At 39.6% G+C, this 23,697-nt stretch overlaps 1 protein-coding gene across 1 annotated transcript in view; it reads left to right on the top strand.

The window, feature by feature from the left end:
* The first annotated feature begins 7,685 nt into the window (after positions 1-7,685).
* The window catches only part of adcy5 (adenylate cyclase 5), an 83,023-nt gene continuing 67,011 nt past the window's right edge, over positions 7,686-23,697 (top strand). The window contains exon 1 of the mRNA XM_078262425.1: positions 7,686-9,736. Within this exon, the coding sequence (XP_078118551.1) occupies positions 8,801-9,736 (936 nt within the window). The 5' untranslated portion in view covers positions 7,686-8,800. The remainder of the gene's footprint in view (positions 9,737-23,697) is intronic.

Here is a 23,697-nt window from a genome sequence, read left to right as displayed (position 1 = left end):
TGCTTCCACACGCATACCAACTTTGAAAAAAATCCATCCATGCTGTTTTGAGTGAGATACGGTTTCTGAATGTGTCCTGCCTTCAGTCTCTGGGTGAGCTGTTCAAAATCGGCACGGCTTGTGACGTCACAAGCCGAAACGTGCTGGCTAACCGTAACCGTTAGCATGCTAACGCCAGCATGCTACCTCGTTCTCAATAGGAAAGCATAGCATAGCATAGCATGTGCGCCCTCATTTAGAAGTCTCCCAGCTAATCCTGCCTTGTAACTGACCGAAGTTGGAGAAACTGCCTTTCTTTTACTGTCTATGGAGCATGCTAGCTGACATGATCTACATCTGAGCTACTGCATGTGCGAGTGCAATCAAAGATAGTACAGAAGAAGAAAAGGGGTCTCACTCTGTAGCTAAAACAGACCAGGTGAAAAGAAGATCTGCAGCAGTGAGAGAGAGCTGTGCAGTACAACAAAAATATGGTGTTTTTTGAAAATTAAACCATGTAAACCTATTCTGGTACAACCTTAAAATACAATTATGAACCTGAAAATGAGCATAATATGGGCGCTTTAACACCAATTGCCAATAGTATGCATTCAGACTCTAATGAAAATACATGTAGAAGGTCAGGGTTTGCACTTCTCAGAATGGCCATGCCTTTCATCTGTGCACTGCTGTTCAGATCATATCACTAATGTAAAGCATCTATATGTCTATGAGTGCAAATACTTAAGCATTGAGGAGCAGCGGAAGAGCCAGTCAGTTGACAACACAACATCAATTCAACATCATTCAAATGAGAGTCTCACATGCAACCATGTATATGTACCCTACTCTAATATACTGTAGTATATTATATATACAGATAAACAAACCAAAAAAATACAACAATTATATTGAAATAGTATTGTTAATTCCTGTATTTATAAGGGACAATAGTATCAAACATACATATTGCCATTTGATGTATTGACTGTTGAAAAATATAGATTTTTTTTTAAAAAGATACAAAGAAAAAAGAGAATCATTTGTACATAAAACATTCATTATACAGAAGAATTGAGTTTTGTCTCTAATTCTTTAGGAGAAGGATGCTAAAATGGGTGACTATTTAGCATTACAATAATTGAAAAAAGCGTATGTTCAAGAAGCACTGCCTGCAGTGTTGCACTTCTGCAAAGTTTTGGGACTTCAAAGGTCAGAACAGAAGCAGCAGAGAGGTTGAGATATCCTTACTTTTAGACCCCAGTGTGGGTCAAGCTAAATACAATACTGAATCCTATGAGTATGTCCAATGTTGTTGGATGGAGAGACACTGACTCTTCGTTTACAGAATATCAACTTTTTGACAACAGCAAAGGCCTACATACAGTATTATATTGTTTATGGATCTCAACTATGAGTAATGCCAGATTCGCTTTTCTTTGGAAAATTTTCGACCAAAAACCTTTGAACATCAACACAATCCCATAACTAAATTAGTTGTGCCAATACCAGTTGTCTAGTGAGAACTTCGCCTGAATAAAATCTCAAATTGGCAAAATTTTCGTTGAAGTCAGAATCTGTCTGATCAAAGAATAAGTAAACAAAATTATAAATCTGACCCAACATTTCAGCCAGCTTTTTTTTGTTACTCTGTGCTATGGACACAATCAGTCAGTTACTCATACTGTTGTACAAAGTATTATAGGCAACATAATCATTTCCAAAGAATATTACTGTCAAGCTATAACTATTTTTATCTCAAATAGCACATTCAAACAACATATCTACGTAGGTGGCTGAGTGTGAGTTGCACTTATTGTATATACAGTGTGCACAAAAGCAGATTGTGTGTGTGTGTTGGTGTTTGTGTTTTGATTGCACAATCCCCAGAGTGACAGCGAAGGTTGTTTTACACCAGGATGTGTCCCAACATTGCAGCGCTCATCATTTTCTCCTTTTAATGAAAGAGAGAATAAAACTACACTGAGCTGCATCTTCCTCCTGTGTCTCACGTGTTTACAGGCTGCCGTGGGTGAGGGGACGCTTCACTTCTCAGTTCTCGGCCTCATGATACATTAGTCTTATAGCATTCATCGGGCACGCATTGTTCTGCTTTTTCACCTGATTCAGCCACTAGATCGCACAGGTTGTGAATATCTGGAACGCCTGATGCTATTTTATATGTCACTACATTGCCTGTGTGTTGTTATGATGTTCGTAAGTTATTGCCAACACATATGGGTCATAATAAACAATACAATTGAACACTGAAATTTATATATGCAATATGTTTGTAATGTTCACAATGCAACAAATGTGATATTTGTCAATGGAGTGCAAACAGAACTTGATTGGATGCTCCAGTCAGAGCAACTGACTGAATCGATGTAGCCTGATAGTAAGACTGAATTGCCATTTCATTTAACCTCATTCATTTATTGTGATTTTTCTTATCTGGAGCGCAGAACAAGATTCTGGGCTGTGATTCTGGGGTCAGATTCCATCCTCTGCTGCATATGTCCTGGGTGTATTCTGGGTTATGATGAGATGATCACTGTTGCCATGGTGTGTGGTGATACGTGCTTTGTGTACCTTTAATTATCTGTAAACAATCTGTGATTTGTGGATCCATTATCAAACACCTACTTCCTTCTCTGCCTTTTTGGGCTTTGCTTCTTTCTTTAAATACCAAAAATATAAAAGCAAAAGAGGATTATATCAATGATACAGTTTCTCCTTGTTTTCCATCTGCTGCTACATCCTCTGAAGTTTTATTTTATGCTTAAGTTTAGGTTTTGCAATGATTTCAAATATAGCCACAGAGTTTATTGAGTCCACCCTTGCAACTGAAGTGAAATCCTTCTAACGAAAAGCTACTGAGTGGAGCTCACATGCTGTGTGCAGGTTTGTTGGCCTGAGTGCTTATAATAAACATTTCCTAGCCACAGAAACAGAGGTTCTTCGGCAAAGACACTATAGCAGCTTTGTTAGAGGCAACTTCTTAATATTCACAGAAGTCTGATTGTGCGAAATTGCCTCTCTCAACCCCAGGTGAATTCACATAAGGAGGTTGGATGATGTACTGTAACTGGCCTTGAAGTCAGCATACTTACATATTTCTTTGAAAATATATATATTTTTCCTTGGAAGGAACTGAATAAAGCACTGTATTGTATGTCCCGTGGTCACAACATCTGTGGCCAATGTGTTGAAATTTCTATTTCTCCCATTTCTTATGGTAAACTGGTGTTGCATCGTTGGGGATTACAGGAAAAGATTCTGTCATTTCTTCCCTTTTATTTTCCCTTCTCCAACTTCCTCTCATTTATTCCTATTATTTATTTTCCCCACAACTCTGTATGCTCATTGAATATTTGGGTGGAACTGGTGTCTTTTGAAGGCCTTTTTGTTGTCCTCCTGTCCATACTCTTCTCCCTTCACTGAATGTTGGTTCTCTGTTTGTTTGTGTAATATAATTGTGCTGCCAAAACAGATTTAGAACTCAAGAGATCATTCTGGTAAAACCATAGACTGTAAAAACAGATATCAAGCATGGCTGCTGCCTTCACAAGAGTTTTTTTCTTATATTTAGCAACCGACTTTCCTCAGGCCTACTGTTCCTTATGATCACATGAACTCCTACCACAAAAGAAGGCATTGGCCACGTATTCCTGTGCGTGTTAACCCTGCAGGAGGATCTCAGAAAGGTCAACAGCTTCCGCATGAGATGTCTGCTTTACTCCAGTGAGTGCACTGACCTCTGTGCAGGGTTACACGCAGAGTCAGAGGCTGGCTTTGCAGAAAATCTTTGACTTGTAAATTTTCACCACAAGGTCCATTTAGTTACTCTTCTGGAGCTTTGCATTTTTTTTTTTAAGATTATTTTTGGGCATGTTTAGGCCTTTATTGAAAGGACAGCTTAAAACAGAAAAGGGGAGACAGAAGAGGAACGACATACAGCAAAAGGGCCACAGGTCAGAATCAAACCCACGGCCACTGCGGTAAGAGCCTTTGTACATGGGACGCACACTCAACTAAGTGAGCTACCCAGGCGCCGCACTCCTCTGGAGCTTTTGATCACATAACACAGTCTTCCTCAGCTGGTTGTCCAGTTGTCATGAAATTGTAGCTGTTTGAATTTTCTTTTTTTCTGATCAAAAACTCTGGTCTATGTTAGCCTTAGGCCTTAAACGTTGAGATTGAGATTTAACCAACCTGTGGTGAGATGATCTTGTCTTGTTGTCTATCTGTTGTGTAGTGTTCCTTTATGTGATCAGTTTGAAGTTTTACTGATATTCTCTGAGCCCCAGAGGCTTATTGTTTGACCACACCTCTTTACAAAATGAATCTGAAAGTGCTGCCAAAAAAAAAGTAAATATTTTGATTCTAATAATTTGTTTTACATGTTTATCAATTTAAGTGAATAGAATAGAAGATTAAAGGTTGGCCTTTACAATCTGCAGTGCCTATCATCTGCATATTACATACAAAGTCGCTACTTTAGAATGACTTGTCATTTCTCTTTGATTTCTTCTTTCTGTATGATTTATTTCCCATGCTGTTTACAGTTAAAAGGTAGCTGTTTAAAGGGACATATATGCGGATAAATTCACTGAAAACCAAAGTGTGTTTATTTAGTGAACTGAATGTTGTTGCTGTAGCTTTTCCTGTAAGCTTTTTCCCCTCCATCTTGGTCTTTAGTCTTCGGCTCAGCATGACTGGACTCTACTGTGTTTTCAAAATGCTGTAAAAACAAATTGCTATATTTCAAATAGTATGAGCACTCTGGGAACAAGCTTTTATATGCTTTGTGTTTTTTATTCCCCACATTTTATGAACAGTATGTGTTTATGTAGATTTACTACAACGCTTTATATAACTCACTTGCATGGGAGAAGATGATCACCAACATTTTTCCTTGACAAAGTCCTTATGCTTCTCAAATAATCCTGTTAAATAACTTACACAGGCATTTACACAGGATATTTAACTTTTGAAATTACACTATTTTAACGGGTTAGTTCATATCAGATCACTAAAAATAAAGAAAAACATATTTTCCCACTCGCCCCAAATGGTAGCCACCTCACCATGGAGACAGATTTGTTCGTTGGTTCAGCACTGGTTTTAATTTGAACTATATTCATTAGTCTAACAATTTACTCACTAATCAGAGAGATTGTTTCTAACAAGTGTTTTTGTATGTTCAATGTATTACTTCAATGCCTTAAGCACCACAAACAAAGTTGTATTCAATTCAGTTGTACCAGGGTGGCAGCAGATCTGACAGTAAAACAGGTACTAACTGACGACGGTTTGGGTGAAATAACCAATTGAATAACTACAGTTTACATAACCCATAACAAAATCCAGTGGAAACTGAAACAGCAAGTGGTAATGCAATTAGATGTGTGTGACTCTCTCTGTGTGTGAGTGTGTGTTTATGCATGTGTGCATCCTGTGTGTGATGATAAACTGCTGCTGAACAAGTTCATTTGACATTCAGATGATGGCAGTAGTGTTCTGTATCAAATCAACAGGGAACCCAATCTTTAGGTTCCTAGATTCAGTTGTTTTAGAAGTTTTACAGGTAACCTTGATACGAACAACCCGCACCACGTGTGGTTTGAACACACGTGGTGTGTTCAACACAGCCGGAATCCACATTAGACTGTGAAGAAAATTCAATTAAAAATTACATTTACTTAGATTTTAGCTCATTTTAGAGGGGTGTGAAAAGTGGATTTGTCTAGACATGGATAGTGAATCTGGTCTAAATGTTAGATTGTTTTTTAATAAGAAATATTTATCTAAGATTTTACGCTGACTGCTCGCTTTTAGATGCTCTGATTCTGCAAGCCATGACATGAAGTACGGTTAGGTTAACATTCAGTTGGAAAGAGTATTTAATTCAGTATTTAATTGATGTGTAATACATTCAGTGACTTTCTTGGCTGTACCAGTTTAACACTGGCAGTGAAGGAAGCAGTATTTAGATTCATTTCTCAAGTGTCTCTAGCATTGCCAGTATAAAAAGGCTTTATAAGCAAGATCCTGCATTTAAAATGTTACTACAAGTTTTATCAGCAAAATGCAAAAATATCAAAAGTAAAAGTATGCATTATGCAGAATGGCCCCTTTGAGAGTAATATTCTATATAATATATTATTAGATTATTAATGTAAGCAGTAATTTAATGTAGTTAGTCAAGCTAATTTGAACAATTTTATATTCTTTCATCTATGAGAATACATCATTGTTTAAAGGCTGATCATATGTCTTGTAAGTCAAATCTTGCAAAGTACACTATGTGACCAAAGGTATGTGGACACCCCTCCTCATAGGCTACGTATCCGTATTGTTGGAAACAAAAGCATATTATGGTATTTTAGATATTAGTGTTCTTCCAACTTTGTGGCAACAGTTTAGATTTGTCTCTTGCCTGTTTCAACATGACAATGCCCCCGTGCACAAAGCCAGGTCTATAAAGAAATGGTTTTCCCTGTTGTGGAAGAACTTGACTGGTCTTCACAGAGTGGGAACACCCTTCCATGAGAGAGATCTATTACCCAACATCAGTGGCTGACCTCTTGAATGGGAGCAAATTTCTGTAGTCATGTTCCTTGGTTTTACACATTCAACAGTTACTGTACATGTACTGTTTGGGTGTCCATTACTTTTATGTAAATAGTGGTTTAGTAGTAAAGTCACTTACATGTAAGCTGTCAAACAAATGTGAAAAGTAAAATAACTTTTTCTGAAATGTAGTCAAAGTGAAGTAAGACATACTCAACATAAAGTACAGTACTCAAGTGACTGCACCGAGTTACCTTCCACCACTGAATACTCTTCTCAAAGGGTGAAAAAAGATGAGAGCGGTCAGATTTCCTGTTCCTGTAACATGATTCTTTATATTGATGTTTTTTGTGTGAGTTAGATATGGTTAGATCTTTATATATGCGTATTAATGAACAATAAATTAGTATGTGTGTCTGTGTGTGTGTTTGAGAGAGAGAGAGAGAGAGAGAGAGAGAGAGAGAGAGAGAGAGAGCAAATTGAAAGAGCAAAGAAGAACAAGCAAACAAGCAGTCATAAGACAAGCAGAGAAAATAAGTTACACAACTTGATCAAGATAAATTTGTATATGATATAAATCTGAGTTCTAAAAGTCTGAGTTTTTTATTTGATGGGGACAGTGCTGAATGGAAGCTCCTGTTCTCTCCTTTAACAGAGTTTCAGCCTTGATAAAAATCCAAAAGAGGGCAAAAGGAATTCAGCTGGAGGTGAGCCGGTCCCAGTAAATACATGAGACTTCTCATCACATGCCTCCAATTTACATTCATTAGCACACAATGTGAAGTTAAATGAGACAAATGCTCTCCTATGTAAATGACCACTGACTGCCACACGCAACTTAAACAGTCAGTTATACAATAGTATAAAACAGAGAAATACATTGAATCTTCACATTTAAAAAGCTAGTGCATGAGATAGATAAAGAGAGATGGATAGACAGAGAGAGAGAGAGAGACAGAGAGAGAGAGAGAGAGAGAGAGAGAGAGAGAGGGGTATCAGCTGTGAGTACAGCTCAATCGATAGCGGCCGGGGGCCGCACACAGCCGATTTTGATTGACTGGCCTATAGTCCAATGAAAGCGCGTCACAGCGTGACTCACCCTCGTCCTTTTCCAATGGAAGCATGTCGGAGAGGCGGCCCGCAGGAAGCACACTTGGTTGAATGGCCATTAAAGCAGCAATCAGCGGTAAATGTGTTATGATGCCACGCTCCAAACACACACCGAACCGAATGTCCGAGGCTACGGGAGCACACTTTGGCACCGGGTAAACACTTTGAAATGAAATGCTGCCGCTGCACGACTGCGAAATCGCTCTGTGCGGAGTCTGGCTGCAAATCTAATCAGGAGTCTCTCTCTGGGGATTTGAACATTGATGGACAGCTGCTGGGACATTGATTCGGGGCAGAGGTTGACGATCAATTGAGCGTGCGGTAACACAGGCTATAGCCTACCATGGACCAAGTAGCTGTTTTCTGTGGCTGCCAGAGGAGGAGGAGGAGCGGCTGAGTTTTCTCCTCAGCGCAAGTGTGGGAAGATCGTGATGATGCTTTTTGGCCAAACGTGAGGCTCCCACCGCCGTCCAGGCTGCAGTGTTTGGTCAGTGCTGTTGCATCAAGACTTGATGGGACCAAATAAGAGCGGTCAACATGGGATTCACCTTTTCAATTCCCTTCACCTCCGTCTTTTCTGGACAAGAACCGTTTATACTAGAGGAACATGTCAATATATATAACGGATTCACAGCGTAATTGATGGTGTTGCGCTATGCTCTCTGGAGACTGTAGTTGTGTAATGGTTTGTATTTCATCTACAGCGCGCGCTGCCGTGCAACCTCTCCATGGATGGTAGTTAATTGGCCCCAATGATGTAGACCCCAATCCACCTGGGTCTAATGTTCCATCCTCTCGTGGCGAAACTGGCTCCCCTGTGATTTCTGTGCATGTTCAATTGTTTTTATTCCCAGAGCTTTTCACCACTTCTGGTAATTGCTGTGGATGAACTCATTTTGTTTTTTAAAAGACTTTTTAGTGTTCTTGTGAGGGAATTAACCGGTGACAGTTTAAAGCGCAAAGGCTGCTTCAACAGTGACCAACTATGGAAAAACCAACGTATGACAGACATTTAATGCGCCTTATCTTTCGGACTTAATAGTTTCCTGACATAATTTCTCAGTGGAAAACAAAACGTTTCCCACAGTGTTTATTTGTAGAGGCACATTTCTGTCTTTGCCTCCTGTTCTCCACTATGTCAAGATCAAACAGTGTCAGCCCACCCGGAGTCGGTGCCCCCGGGTTGAGGGGAGGGACCGAGCACAAATCAGCTTGGGTAGAGTCTGAGTCCGTGGCCAACGGGTGCCCATACTCGGCCAGATCTCCGCGCAAGAAACTCACCCGGACCAACAGTCGGTGGAGAGAAGAGGATGATCTGGACCAGCGGCAGCCCGGGCGAGCCACAACGACCGTCAGCAGGGTCAGCTTCAGGTCCAGGTCGGCTTGGCAGGACCATGGCGAGGAGAGCCGAGACAAAAACCGTGCGTCCCCTAAACGTCCAGACGGCGAGGTGAGACCCAAGTCTGTGGAGCTAGGTCTGGAGGAGCGGAGAGGCAAGCCGAGGACCGAGGAAGAGGAGGTCATGCCCGAAGTGAACTTTTCTTTAGTGGCGTGCTGCATCAGCGTCATGCACATTTTCAAATCCAAGAAATTCCACTCGGATAAGTTGGAGCGTCTCTACCAGCGCTACTTTTTCCGTCTCAACCAGAGCAGTCTAACTATGCTCATGGCAGTGCTGGTGCTGGTCTTCACGGTCATGCTGGGCTTCCACTGCTCCAGTGGATCAGCCAGGCCGAGCATAACTTATGTAGTGGTATTTTCCGTGGCCATCTTCCTAACACTCGTTCTTATGGTGGTCTGCAACAGGAACGGCTTTCACCAGGACCACATGTGGATTGTGTGCTATGTGGTCATCCTGCTGGTGCTGGTGATTCAGGTGGTCGGAGTGCTGCTCGTGCAGCCCAGAAGTGCCTCAGAGGGGATCTGGTGGACCGTGTTCTTCATCCATGTCATCTACACTCTGCTGCCCGTCAGGATGCGCGCCGCAGTCATCACTGGAGTTATCCTTTCCGCAATCCACGTGGCTGTTTCTTGGATGTTGAACGGCATGGACAGCGTTCTGTGGAAACAGGTATGTTTGCTTATAAAGTTTTATGTCGATCTGCACAAAGACACACGCAATAACGCACTGTGCGCAATTACGCACAGCAGAACATGGGCATTTCCCTTTTTAAGCTTCCTGCTGCTGAACTTGTTTTTTCTCTCTTTCAAATAGGATCACAAGCAGCTATGCCAAGTATGTTAATAATTGGCCTGTACCGTATTAGCGGATCTATAGTATTGGGCAGTGTTAAAAGTGCAATTTCACAGCAGTGGCATGCACAGACCCTCCAAGAGGCAAGAGAGAAAATGATCAATTCTTCTTAACGTCCCTTTTTGTAAATAACTGGATTGACACATTGCACTTTTCTATATAGGATATAGCTGCTAGATGTCATGGCAACTTTATCAGCTGGTTTGTTGCTCCTCAAGCCTGCAGACAACTATATCACAAGTCCATCTATACAAACTACAGTCAGATTTTTTTTCTTTGCAGTTGAAGTTGGGTTTCTTTGAACATATTAGACACATGAATCAGAAAGAAATGTGATTAAAGGTGAAGATAATTACAGAGGCTGTGGCTTTCTTATATTGGACTGTGGCTCGGAGTCATTTGTAGATTACAAATGAGAAGAAATGGTATGGATGGTCTGAAGTTTGTCCTTCACCATCAAACTTCAGGATACTGTCACCATCTTCTATTACATGTCTTTAAATTAATTCTATGACATTTAATTCTGCACACAATCTCTCAGTGTGTGTGTCATAATGCATCACACCACACGTCTCAGCAGTTCAATAGGGATGAATACTAGTCTAATTGTTACACAGTGGTTTCCTGTCAGGATGGATTGTGTGACTGTTTATTATAGAATTCCTGTCCCACACTCTTCCAAGTAATGACCTTTTTGAGAGCACATTAGAAGGCAGAGGATGTTTATCTGACATGTATGGTTATATGCTTCATCTATTGTCTTTAAGCAGCAGCTTAGATATGCAGCTAATATAAATCCTTCTCTCAACCTCCTAATGGTGGCCTTAACGCACTTTTCTAACCACAGATATTAATCATATTTACAACTTATTTTATTATAAAGCAAAGGGCAAACCGCTTGTTAAATTTTGGAATTAGGTGTTTGCCATTTGCGTTGAAAAGACTTTCAGATTTCAGGTTGTTTTGTTTTACTTCATCTGGACTTGTAATAAGCTTACAGTTGATAGTTTCAGGGGATACTGTTTTAATGTGCTTCTTGTCTACATGTTCCTCATAAACTCTAAATGCCTCTGGTAGTACTTTTACAACATCAATATTACTTTCAAAAATGTTCTACAGGGCTGCTGGACTTTGTCTGTAATAAAGGTGCTTACCCAAATGGGTTTTATTTTCCAAGATTTAAAGGTATTAATTGCATCATCTACTTAGTCCTACAACTTAGTATTATTAACCCAAAAGTGTGTGTGTGTGTTCTAGAGTAAATGCTTTTATAAATACGTCAGAATGAATAAGGAGATAGTTGCCAGTTGTTAATGTATTTTGAATCTACAGACCTCCCTGAAATTAGTTTGGTTCAACTCAAAAGGTGTTTACCCATGAATATTTAAACACACTATGGCCAAAAGTATGTGGAGACGCCCGTCCATGTATTTTGTTGTACTTCTGTGCTGGGACTGTTTTTCATGGTTTGGATTAGGCCCTTTGTTCCACCAAAGGAGAATCTTAATGCTATAGTATACAATGATATTTCAGACAATAGCGTACCTTCATCTACACATGTATGTGGCCACAGCTTGAAGAAGGCCCTTTCCTGTTTCAACATGGCAATGCCCCTTGTCCTACTGCACAGAGTTTAGAAAAGAAGAACTAATTTATCTGTATGTAAAGACAAAGTTGTTAACAAATGAAATGTTCTCGTCGAAGATGCTGGTCCGGCAAAAATACACCTAGAGTGCCACAAGTGAGATGCTCCCATTCACACTAGAGTGGCAACGGATCCTCTCCATAAGCAATGATGGAGCCAAAATGCAACGCAGCCGCATAGGGAGGACATTGGGAGTGATTCTCCTTCGTCTGAATAATGCCCATGATTTTGTAATGAGATGTTCAATAATCATATATGGATGTAACGTTGCGGTCTTGCTATACTTTTTTTTATCAAATGCTTCAATTGTATAAATAAATATTATGTAAGTCTACTTTTGAAGCCTTAAAGAAGCTCATACATGAGATATTTAAAAACAGACGTGCTCCAGTAATTAGAAAAAGAAAGAATGATGTCCCACACTATAGTAGTATATCCAACTTTAGGAAGAGAACATTAAGTTGCACACTGTTTAACAACCCAGTGAAAGTACATGAACAGTCTTATGACATGACACAGTCACGACTACTTATTCAGTCATCATTAATGTGCAAAGAATGTGTTGAACACCGGAAAGGATGCAGAATCTGTTTGGTTATAGAAGCAAAAATCAGGCTGATAGTTTAGTTTTTCTGTGTGAATGGCATGTGACCCTGTATCTATTTGTGTTTTCTGTGAAAGCCGCATTGTCATTTGATGTGAGTGTGTGGGAACGAGCTGCTGTATTTGTGTTTCTTTCCTCACCATGCTGTTGTTTTTAGCATATCTGTTCTCCCCTGTTTACATAGCACCCGGCTAGTCTCTTAGTTAGACCACTGATGTTTATGTGAGATTGTGTGTGCTACCAGTATATATGCTGAGTTTACCCAAGTCAACCGTGCAACCTTTTCTGATGCTCTATTTCATTTTAGCCTGAACATTTGTACCGGAAATCACAACTGTGCACAACTAGGATAATGTTTTCACTTTCAATTTCAACCTTCATACAGTTGTTCGTTTAGTAATACATTGCACAACTGTTACAGGGACAACTCTACGTTAGTTAAACTTGTAAAAGTTGGCAGTACATTTTAAGATGAAGCATGAGTCTGTTAATAACCTTTTTCATTGCCACTTTTCTCTCTGCCGTTGTGAGTAAAGCTTTCAGCTGCAGTATTCTTATTTTTGCTCAAATCCCTCAGAGATGACCATGTCCACAATACACTTCAGAGTCTCTTACTGGTTTAACTTGCCTAATCTTAACAAATTCATGAGACTCCGTGGAAATGCAAACACGAGTGGGTTAAAGGAACTCCTGAGTTTCTTCCTGAGTTTGTTTCCTGGGTTTAGTTAAAAAGCCCTGCTTCCATTCTTCTCTGCCCTCTATCCAAATTGTCCAAATTCACGGAGGAGGAGGTGTAAGCGGACCAGTCACAGTTGGCAGGATTCCAGTGGTACCACGGATTTCTGCCTGTCTAATTGAATTGCTCGTAATGTGTGGAAATTCAAAGTAGATGTCCTCATCATCTCTTCTTCCTTTACCTGCCTTCTTAAACCCATCCCTCCAGGTCCTGACCTGCTTTTAATTTCTCTGTGAGACTCAGACCCTGTGGACAGACTTTTAACCACTTACCTCCCCTGCAGGACAAGCTGCGTGTACTCTAGAGTGAAAAGAGATCGAAGTGCCTCTCGGAAAAAGTGTCTAAATCAGAATCAACATTAGATTTCACATCGCTGGGTTAATTATTTCTTCCCTGTCCCCTAGGCAGCGTGGAAATATATTGCTTAAACTGCAATTTGCTTTCGTAATTTAGATACACAGATACACATCTGTGTGACAGAGGATGCTGCTGTTTTGGAAATCAAATTTTAACCAAACATGGATGCAGGGCAAGCCAGAGTACCTTTCAGAAACCACTGCTGACGCATTCCCCTGTGACTCTAGAAAACTGTGCTCAGTACTCTGTAACTTAGCAACAGATTCTATTTCACAAACACCATCCACCTCATCGCAGTACTTCCCCAGGAGCACCTGTGTGTGTGTGTGTGTGTGTGTGTGTGTGTGTGTGTGTGTGTGTGTGTGTGTGTGTGTGTGTGTGTGTGTGTGTGTGTGTGTGTGTGTGTGTGTGTGTGTGTGTGTGTGTGTGTGTGTGTGTGTGTGTGTTTTTCCCCTCCAGCCATTGACTGCCTGCACATCATTTTGTATTCTGAGTCAAACTGAGACAAGACATCTTGTAGAACACTTCATCATTGCCCCTTTGCACTGTGTTGTTTTTCTGTTTACACAGTGGATATGTGGATAAGTGGATACTGTTTTTTTATAAAATTAGGGATACCGTGCAAAAGATCTTAAAGTTGTTGCTCTGATAATTTAGATAAAGATAGATGGAACTATTTCTTCTCTTTGTTACTGTTTATGATAAAAATAACACTGTAGTGATACAACCGGCACTGTAATATGGAAAGCCCATTAGTTCATAATTCATCCCCTTTTCGCTGTTTTTAGCTGTTAAGTCTTAATATAGTTTTATATCGCCAGCTGGCTCCATGCACCCGCACATAATGGCTGGCAGACGGCGTTCTGTAATCGGCGTTTGTGAACGCAGCTCTGTGTTTGCACACGTGTGCTGGCAGAGGGTGCACTAGGACCCCTGCTTTAGTCCTCGGTGTGAATATCTGAATGTCCGAATGTTAAATGTAACGTTTTTTTTTAATAATCAACTTAATTAATGGACACTCCTATTCCTCCCATATCCCATGTTGTAATTAGGAGACACAGCCTCCTAAAGCCTAAACGGATCACTTTAAACAGAGTCTAAGCTCTGAGGCAGATTGATACTGGTGAATCCAAACTAACCCCACTAACAGCGAAGTCACACAATAACCCAAACAAAGTAACCGATCGAGGCAACGGCAGGCCAGCCACTACCATGTTCTGCAAGGTTAAATTACTGTTTTTGTCAAAGGGGTCTGGTGGCTTTGAAGATAACATAGATGGATATAATGGCTTAAGTTCCCCTCCGGAAAGGGATGTGTGACAGCAAGGTAAAGCAGTGAAAAATGTCTAAATACACTTTTTTTAGGTGGGTAAAATATGTTTTGCTGCATCCCCCGTCCACATCAGTACGTTGCTTAGCTTCCGTGTCGGGACTCATGCCTCCTTCTCCAACAACTCTACTTAAAAAAATCCTAACTCTTTAAATAAAACCTATGGTTTAGTGTTACATTGTTTGTAACCCAAGTGCTGTTTTGAATAAGCGTTAATAGCGTGCAACTTGTGACGGAGCAAACTTTATCTGCTAATACATACTGGGAGATGTAGTTGAAAGCATTGGAAAACTAATGCTTTCACTTGAGTTGAGAATCTTTTTGTTAAACAACTTGCATGAGTAATAAAGAGAACACGTCCTTCTTTTTGTTTGCCTGTTGCTGTAATAACAGGCAGATTCTTTGACAGTGAAATGTTAAACTGATAGATAGTTTCCACTTTGTTGTGTTCCCGCTGTGGCGAGCTGAGCAACACTTTGCTGTTGGGCTTCATTGCTTCATTCTGCTCATCTGACATTCATTAACTTTAATTATTTTGTTTGCTATGTAGGAATTTAGACTCATGGTGGATAATTTGCAGGAGGAATTAAAAGTAATTATGGTACACATCTTTAATATGGATTTATTCGACCAGCGAGGTAATTCCACTGAGAGCTTGTATTATAATAATGCGATTCTGCTTTTTGCTGACCAGCTCAGTTTTGTGATGATTTTTGTCGTTAGTGCTTGCTACAGTTTTATAGTATACTCCTAATAATATTAATGACCATTTTTTTTTACCAATTCATTATTAAGTCTGACAATTGCTTCTTCTTAGGTGTTTTCTGTTTGGTATAAGGTAGGTTTTTGCCCTAAACAATAGGATGTGACTGATTAATCCAGAGGCTCTGCTAGCAGTGTCTAGGAGTAGTTAACTTGGTGTTTATTATGTCTATTAAAGTGCTCATGTAATGGTAATTTTCAGGTTCATAATTGTATTTAGAGATTGTACCTGAATAGGTTTACATGGTTTAATTTTCAAAAAACACCATATTCTTGTTGTACTGCACATTGCTGCAGCTCCTCTTTTCACCTTGTGTGTTGAGCTCTCTGTTTTAGCTACAGAGTGAGACATCTCACTTCTGTTCCAGCTTTGTTGGGAGTCGCACATGCGCAGTAGCTAGGTAAGGACTACTAGCCAGTCAGAAGCAGAGTATGAGGGAGTGCCAGGCTAGCAGCTAGGCGAGCATTACAACGTGTGTTACAAAGTGACGCACGTTCATCACGGAAGTAAAGGCTGGACTACAATAGAGCTGTTTGGAGCAATTGGTGTGTTTTCTGTTGGAGATGGTAAGTGCCTTTGGGGTGGACTTTGGGCTCTTTCACTCTGTAAACCCATTACATGCACAAACAAGATGTATAACACAATAAAGGAAAGGGGAAAAAGACAAAAAGCATAATATGAGCACTTTAAGACATTTTCTTTTCAGCTTATTCTGGGAACTGTCTAGGCCACTAGAATTATAGTCTTTACCATTAAGAGTGATGGGTGTTCCTAACTAGATACTGTTCATGTGCATCATACACTCCATATTGTGTTTATAACCCTTCAGCACTAAACATGAGATCCTGACCTGAATTCGAGAGAGAGAGAGAGAGAGAGAGAGAGAGAGAGAGAGAGAGAGAGAGAGAGAGAGAGAGAGAGAGAGAGAGAGAGAGAGAGAGAGAGAGAGAGAGAGAGAGAGAGAGAGAGAGAGAGAGAGAGAGACGTTGGAAGCAGGAAAAGAGTCAAAGGTGGTAAACAAAGTAGTGCATTTTTGTGGGTCTGAGGTGTATTTCACATTTTAGCTGCCAAAGCTCCGCTGCTTTCTTCGACCCTCTCTGTCCCTGGTCCTGCGCTGTGCCGTGCAGTGTGAGAGGGGGAGTGGCCAGCGGCTAGAGCGGCAAAGCCAATGTGTGCTTCTTTTACGATATATATTTAACGATATCTTTTGCATTTCTAATCCAAACAACGTCAAAAAATTAAGATTGTTGAACCAATCAAGACAAGGGACTGTTCATCCTTTCTCTGAATGAACACAGGGACTATGCAGAAAATAGCAATTGTGCTACAACCTGGTACAATGCATCTCTCCTAGTTTTTATACAAGGTTAATGTTTAATTGTGTACTGTCCCTGTCTAAATAAAACAGGTTAAATTTTATTCATAGAGCCCAAGATCACAAGTCAAAAATTTGCCTCAAGGTGCTTTACAATGTGTACAGCATCCGACCGTATACTAAAATTAAAGTATAGACAATTTAGTCATGGCTAGTAATCAGTCTATAATATTGTTAGACTAATTTTTTTATTTTTTTTTGGGGGGGTTGTGTGTACGTTTTTCCTTATCCAAATCGAGGGTCTAAAGATGTACAGTATGGTCTCATCCAGTATGCTGTACACATTGTAAAGCCCTTTGAGGTATATTTGTGATATATATACTGTGTCTGTGTGTGTGTGTGTATGTATGTATGTATGTATGTATGTATGTATGTATATAATGCTTTTACCTGGAATGTTTTATACAACAGAACTTTGCATGTCCATATTCATGTCACTTTTCATAGTGCTAGCCTGTCCGTTGCATTCTATGTGGGTTGCATTGGTTCTTGTATTTTCTGTGCTGTGCATCTTTAGACACACACTAGTCATTTGTAGGCAGGCATGTTATGCTCCACTGAGAAAACGTCCCTTATAATTCAACAGAGCTACATTTGTGTATACAGCTTGGGTTAAGTAATCATGAAGTTCCCATTTGCATTCCTGTGCTAGATTATTTTTCTACATGGTGATAACTCTGCAATTCTCTTGCAGTGAGTCAGTAAATAGAGAGAGAACCTGAGAGGCTTTGTGTCAACATCACTTCAGATGTTGTTTTGCTTTCATATTAGTTTAGACTCCCTGTAGCATTGTTTCAATGTACTTTTATTATTATTTACAGCTTGTTACTGTTGCTTGTTGTTGTCTTGTTGCTGTGCAACCAAATAGCTAAATATGTTTAGAACTATTTAAGCAGGACAAGGACAGTTGTATTCTAAAGGATTGTGCCCTTTTCCTAGAAGAGTCATGTGTAAGTGGGCACTACTGCCCCAGTGTTTGTATATGAATGGTGGCAGAAATAGTAAGTGCACAGACCTGCCAGCCTGGGCAACCAGGACCTCTTTTTTTGCCATTTTTTGTCCACTGCTTAAGTGACCTCACAGGGCAAGACTTCGGTCTAGATTAAAATGCTTGACCTGTAACATTTAGCTGGAGAGAAGCTTGTTGTAAGCACAGAGAAAGAGTGGGGGTTTAAAAATAGCAACGACTAAGTAATGTGCTTTAATGTAACCCAGCTTGAAATGAGGACATGATGTATTGTTTTTCTTGTGTGACTGTGTGTGTTGTACCACATCCATTTTTATGAGGCGAGTCCCCCTTTCTGTCGGCCGCATAGGGGATGTTTTCCTCTCCCATTCCCGCAGGCCTACCTCATAGTCAATGAATCAGAGGCACTGGATGCACGGAGACAGCAAATCTCTGGAACAGGAATTAGATCCCATGAGGTTGAACCTCATGAATACAACTTGTTTTCTGATGTGCATGTCTCCGGCCTCATGTGTAAGACCATTAGAGTCTATGATATCCAGGGAAACAGTTAGTTCCTGTTTCCTGGCTGGAATTACTGTGTTGCTCACCTTCCACCTTGCCATATGCTTCCCAATATAACTAGAGAGGGATGTTATTGTTTTGGCCATTTGACGTGTTCAACACTCACATTTGTGGTTAGTTTGGGGATTATTTATGGCATGTCAGTGTCATAAAGTGCAGTTGTAAATACCATATGTGAAAGCTAAACCAATTATTGATATTGTAATGTGAAAGGGGTTGCTCTCATAGACAGTAAAATAAATGGACCAACAGATCCCGTTGCTCTGGATGGAGACCAGTGAAGTATATTAGAAGCACTTTTCCGGTGATGGCTGAGTGTTACTGCGCAACTACGCTACTCCAACTGAGCTTGAAGACGTAAATGTGACGTGAGCAACCTGTCTGAAAGTTGGAAGTCTTCTGGTAGCTGTGCCAAGAGAAATCTCAATAATTCCCAATCTTGCAGAGACGGAGAGCGTAGGTATATGTAAGGAGATAACATAGGCACAGGCTAATTATTGCTCACTAAAATGCTAGTTAACATTAGTAATTAAACTTAAACAACTAATGTTAGTTGAAACTGCCTGCAAGCTTCTCCTGTACTATACGGTAATTCCGCTACTATGTGACAGTAAGTCGCGTGGTTATGACACAATCGTTAGCCTATTTTTACAAAAACGTCTGCTACGGAGCCATAACGTGAGATACAAGGTAACTGAGCCTTTTATACATTGTCGTGTTTCTTTAGAAATAAACATGGACAAATAAAGTCTTTAAACGCTTCAGATGTAAAGTTATTTGCTGTCAAAATGGATGGCAGTCAATGGAATGCTAACGGGGGGTGAGTGCTTGTTAGCATCAAAATGGCGCCATAGGAAGTACACGTTGTGGAGAGAGGCTTACCCCCTTGGTTGCTGTGCAGTATTTGGCCTTACCCAATATTCACTCACTCCACCAGTTCGAAATATCTGTCTCTTCTGCTAAATGCTCCACTATGTAGTTACAAACTTTGACAGTAGGCTCTTTTGGTGCTTGGCTTGCTTTACAGTCGGTTAATCAGAGCTTTATGCCTGCTCTGCTGGAAATGTGGCTGATGAGAGCAGAGAGAGTGAACTATACAGGAAAACCAAAAGAATGAGCTGACAGCTGAAGCTAAAAGGTTTTGTCGAGCTGCAAAGTTGGTAATAATTGACTTTGCGTTCGTCGCAACAACTTTTACATTTCAAACAGTCATTTGACCTATTTTTAAACATAAACATATTGATTAATGCAATTACATGTGATAGTTAATCCAAAATCTAACCCTTGGAAATCACACAGTCATCTAGTTTTGTTCTTAATGTAGCACGATGACCATAGTCAACTTGAATTTTTGTCTCTTGCAAGGGATTCTAATAGTTTTCATGGTGGGAAAAAGTTTGAAAATGACAATAGCGAAATTTAACATCTTTGCTGTCCATCTGCATACTCTACTACTACTACTCTAATATTTCTCCTGCCCGTGTTCATGATAGCATGAAGCTTCCTTTGAACATATAGAGTAAATCTGTGGCTTCTCAACATGAACAAGCTAGATGCTCCTCTCTCCACTCACAACTCTGTGATTTAAAATAAGAGGACAGGTGAAATTTTACAGATTCTTGTAGCATAAAAATGACTCAGATTCTTGTAGCATAAAAATTACTCAAAGTATATTCTAATAGCAAACCATTTTGTGACAGTTTGCAACTATGTCTCTTTTGAGATAGTGTTGGTAAAAGAGCCCTGATCTGACTGAATCATGTATGCAGTGCACAAAGTGTGCGCAGTTACATAGCGCGCCTCACAGGCTGCCTTTGTCAAGGTGGCACGAAGAGTCCATTGAGCCCATTATGTGCCATTATGCTAATTGTGGAAAGTAATGCCATTATCATCAGTAATGAATGCAAATCCATTGTCCTGTCTTCAGGTCATTGATGGGTAGAGGGAGAAAATAGGTTGTTTTTCTGTTCACTCACACATTTACAGTGACTCACCATTGAAATGATAGTGTGAGAAATGGTCCTTGATATGATAATTATAGAACTGATCACGCAGCTTATTCAAGGATCTGTACTGTGACATTTTTATGTATGCAAGCATTTCTTTTGGTTTAATTTCTCCACAAATCTTACTGATGTTCTGAAAGACAAATGGTTCTGTTTGCTGGACCTACAGAGCAGACAGATTTGGTCTACTTGGCATCAAATCTCACTGTAGCTCCCACAGACCCCTAGTTTTATAGAGGCACCATTGTCAGAGAGACATAAAAGCAGCATGCTCTGGAGGGAGAGTGCATGACAGAGGATGGATATGAGGCAGCATGCCCATTGCCAATTACCCCTCCTGCATGGGGAGCAGAACCATTTTGGGGCACAAATGTCCCATGTGAAGAGCAGACATGTGACAGACAGACCAATTCAGATTTAGGGCTGAAACTAATGAATATTTTCATTATTGATTTGACTGTTTTATTGATTCTTTTTATGATTAATTGATTGATTGGTCCATATACTATCAGAAAAGAACCCTAAAGTGACATATCCAAATAAATTCCAAAACCTAAATATTAAATGTTCACTAATAGAAAGGAGCAATGTTTAATTTATGAGGAGCTGGATCCAGAGAATTTTGAATCACTTTAACTACAGTATTATTTGATTATTTGAAAAAGTGACTTGTCAGTTTACAAACTCATCCACTCTGAAACCGTCAGCATTATTCATATGCTAATAGCTGACATTCATTTACACAGTGTATACTGAAGTGCTTTGACTCAAACTAGCATCCCAATGTTATACAAAGGGAATGGTTTGGTTTCCCTTTAGAGAAGCAAACTGTTGTCTGAGTGAATTTATTCTCACTAGAGTAAGAAAAGTGTTTCTGCACATCGGTTTATTCTTGTTATATTTAGAAAGGGCTGGTTAAATTGAGCTAAAACTGGCTCTGAAATTACAGATGGTCCATATCGGGCGGGAAGAGCCGTCTGTCAGCTCTGAGGTTATCATTATTCTGTGGTTGGTTGTCAAGGAACAAGCCTTAGATCCCTCTCCAGCGATGCTTCCCACATGTATTATGACTGCGAGGCGGTGAAGTAAAGTAACACAGGGTGTGATAAGGCTCAGAGTCTTCCCCACCTGGCCTTATATGGACGGAGTTTGGGCTTTGGCTGCTTCCAAAAGCTGAGCAGGATACTACAGCTCACGAGCTACAGGTCAGGGATTAGTTAAAGCTGTCATCCTCATGGAGCTTCCCTGATCCATGTCTCTGCGTCTAAACTCAATCATATTCATATTACAGAAGCACAACTGCAGAAGTATGTGGATCTCAGGGGATGACACTACAACTCAGCTTTAAAGTTGAGCTCCCATATTGGCACCTCAGACTTAATGTATAGAGTGTTGAGGTTTTATTCAACAGCAGTGCAAATGCTCTGTTCTTTAAATGATAAAGCAACAGTGGCAATTTCGTCAACATGTAGATAATCCCATTATGTGTTATAAATTTAATTTGGCATATTATTCGGACAGCTCAAACTCTATTTTATCAAATCAGTCCACTGAATTGACCATTTTGGCATCTGATAGTATAATCTGATCATTATTTGTAGCTTTATGTAATCATTTTGCTGGCAGATGGCTGTTCCTGTCGCTGCATGTAAAAGCACAGATACTATTCAATGTTTAATAATTTCTCCATTAGGTCTGTGTGATAGTTTGTGAGTCACCTTTTTGCAGATTTTAAAAATGCACTGAAAACAAGTGTCGCGATGGGGACTTAGTAGAGGGTTTTGCTAAGGGTTTTTGTACAGATACAAATGCCATGACATGGTTTATTAATAACTTTTATAGCCAGAAATGACTTGATAATATGGAGAATATTGCAGTGTTGTGTGACATATATGTATGATATGGATAACATCAAGGCATGGAGGGTCTGAAATCCATAATAAAATTACAGTCAGTGGCTGAATTAAAGGCACATTATTCACAAAATCAAATAATGTTGGCAGTTTGAAAAGTAGTATTGGGCAGATTGTGTTGTACCTGATGTATTTAAGATCACAGTCAGTAATGATTGTGGTACAGATGCCTCTGAATTGCAGTTGAGTAGTTCCCATGAATTAATGATTAGTTTATAGTGGGATGGTCTTGGCATCCAAAAACAGCTCCTTCTGACACCCACAACCCTTCAAACTCCACAGTCCTCTGGATTGACTGTATGCATTTTCTATGTATTTTTACCCTTTGAAAGAAATATGAGAAAGTTTCAGATTCTTTTGAATTGGAAGTACATTTCACGGTTAATATAACAACTACTGTACATGGGAGGTATTTAAACAAGAGTACACCAGTGCAGAATTTGGTGACTAACTGTAATACTTTTACTGATACATTAAGCATAATTTCCTGTGCCAAATTTCCACTCTTAAAAATACAAACTCTGGCCACTGAGGGCTTTAAAAAAAAAAAGACATTATGCTACGGAAACTCTTTACAGAGTAGTACTATTAATGTACAGCATACATTGACGTGCACCTTTGCCTGCAAATTTTCCTGCAATTAGACTTGAAGATTTTCTTCTTTGCAAAGTTCAACATCAACAGATTTGTTAAGGCTCACTAATGGGAGCTTTGAACAATGAAGCACAATGCTCTTGCTCTCATTTACGCTGCAAAACTAATCAACAATCTCACCATCAAAAGGTGTGAGATTAGAGGAAATTAAGCAATTATTGCTTCTAAAAATAGTGACGCCTCGACTTTCTCACCATCCATTCAGCAGTCATGTCCTCTGAAAGCTGATGAAGCTGTTGCCTTGAAAAAACAAGCTGTGTTTAATATTGTGCTACTCTCCTTCCTGTGCTTTGCTAATTGCATTCTCAGCTCAACTTAACAGAAATAGAAATTACATTAAAAACAAACACAGGATCCACACACTGTATTAAAAAGCCCAGGCACTCTCTGCTCAGGCTTTTTATATTTTTTTTTTTAAGAGTTCATGCATGTTGATTTTGAGTCTGCAAAAGTATCCTTTGTATGTAAAACCTTTTTGTCTATAATTTTTTGTGAAATAGCTTAAATTGTTTCCATCGCAAACCAATGTGACAAACAATTATTGTACGATTTACTATTTTTCTTAGTTTTAGTGCAACAACCTTACTTATTCTTTTTTGTTTCAAGATACAGGCACTTCCTGGGATTTTTTTTCTTCTTTTGTTCAGTTTTTATTCTTATTTTTCCAGAAAACACAAAAGACATCACAAACGTGAATCAGGAGAAAAAAGGCAATAGTTAAAGTCCATTTTGACAATATTAAAATGTTTAGAGTTAACTGTTCAGTTCCTAGGGCTTCAAACAAGTGGAGTCGGTAAGAAACTGGTCGAAATATGGTTCGAACTAAATATTTTGAGGACTCAGTTATAGACATAAAATACTTTA

This window comes from Sander vitreus, chromosome 11 (genome assembly GCF_031162955.1).
Source record: "Sander vitreus isolate 19-12246 chromosome 11, sanVit1, whole genome shotgun sequence".
NCBI lineage: Eukaryota > Metazoa > Chordata > Actinopteri > Perciformes > Percidae > Sander > Sander vitreus.
The sequence above is the reverse complement of the archived record's forward strand: the minus strand, read 5'-3'. Positions and strand labels throughout refer to the sequence as shown.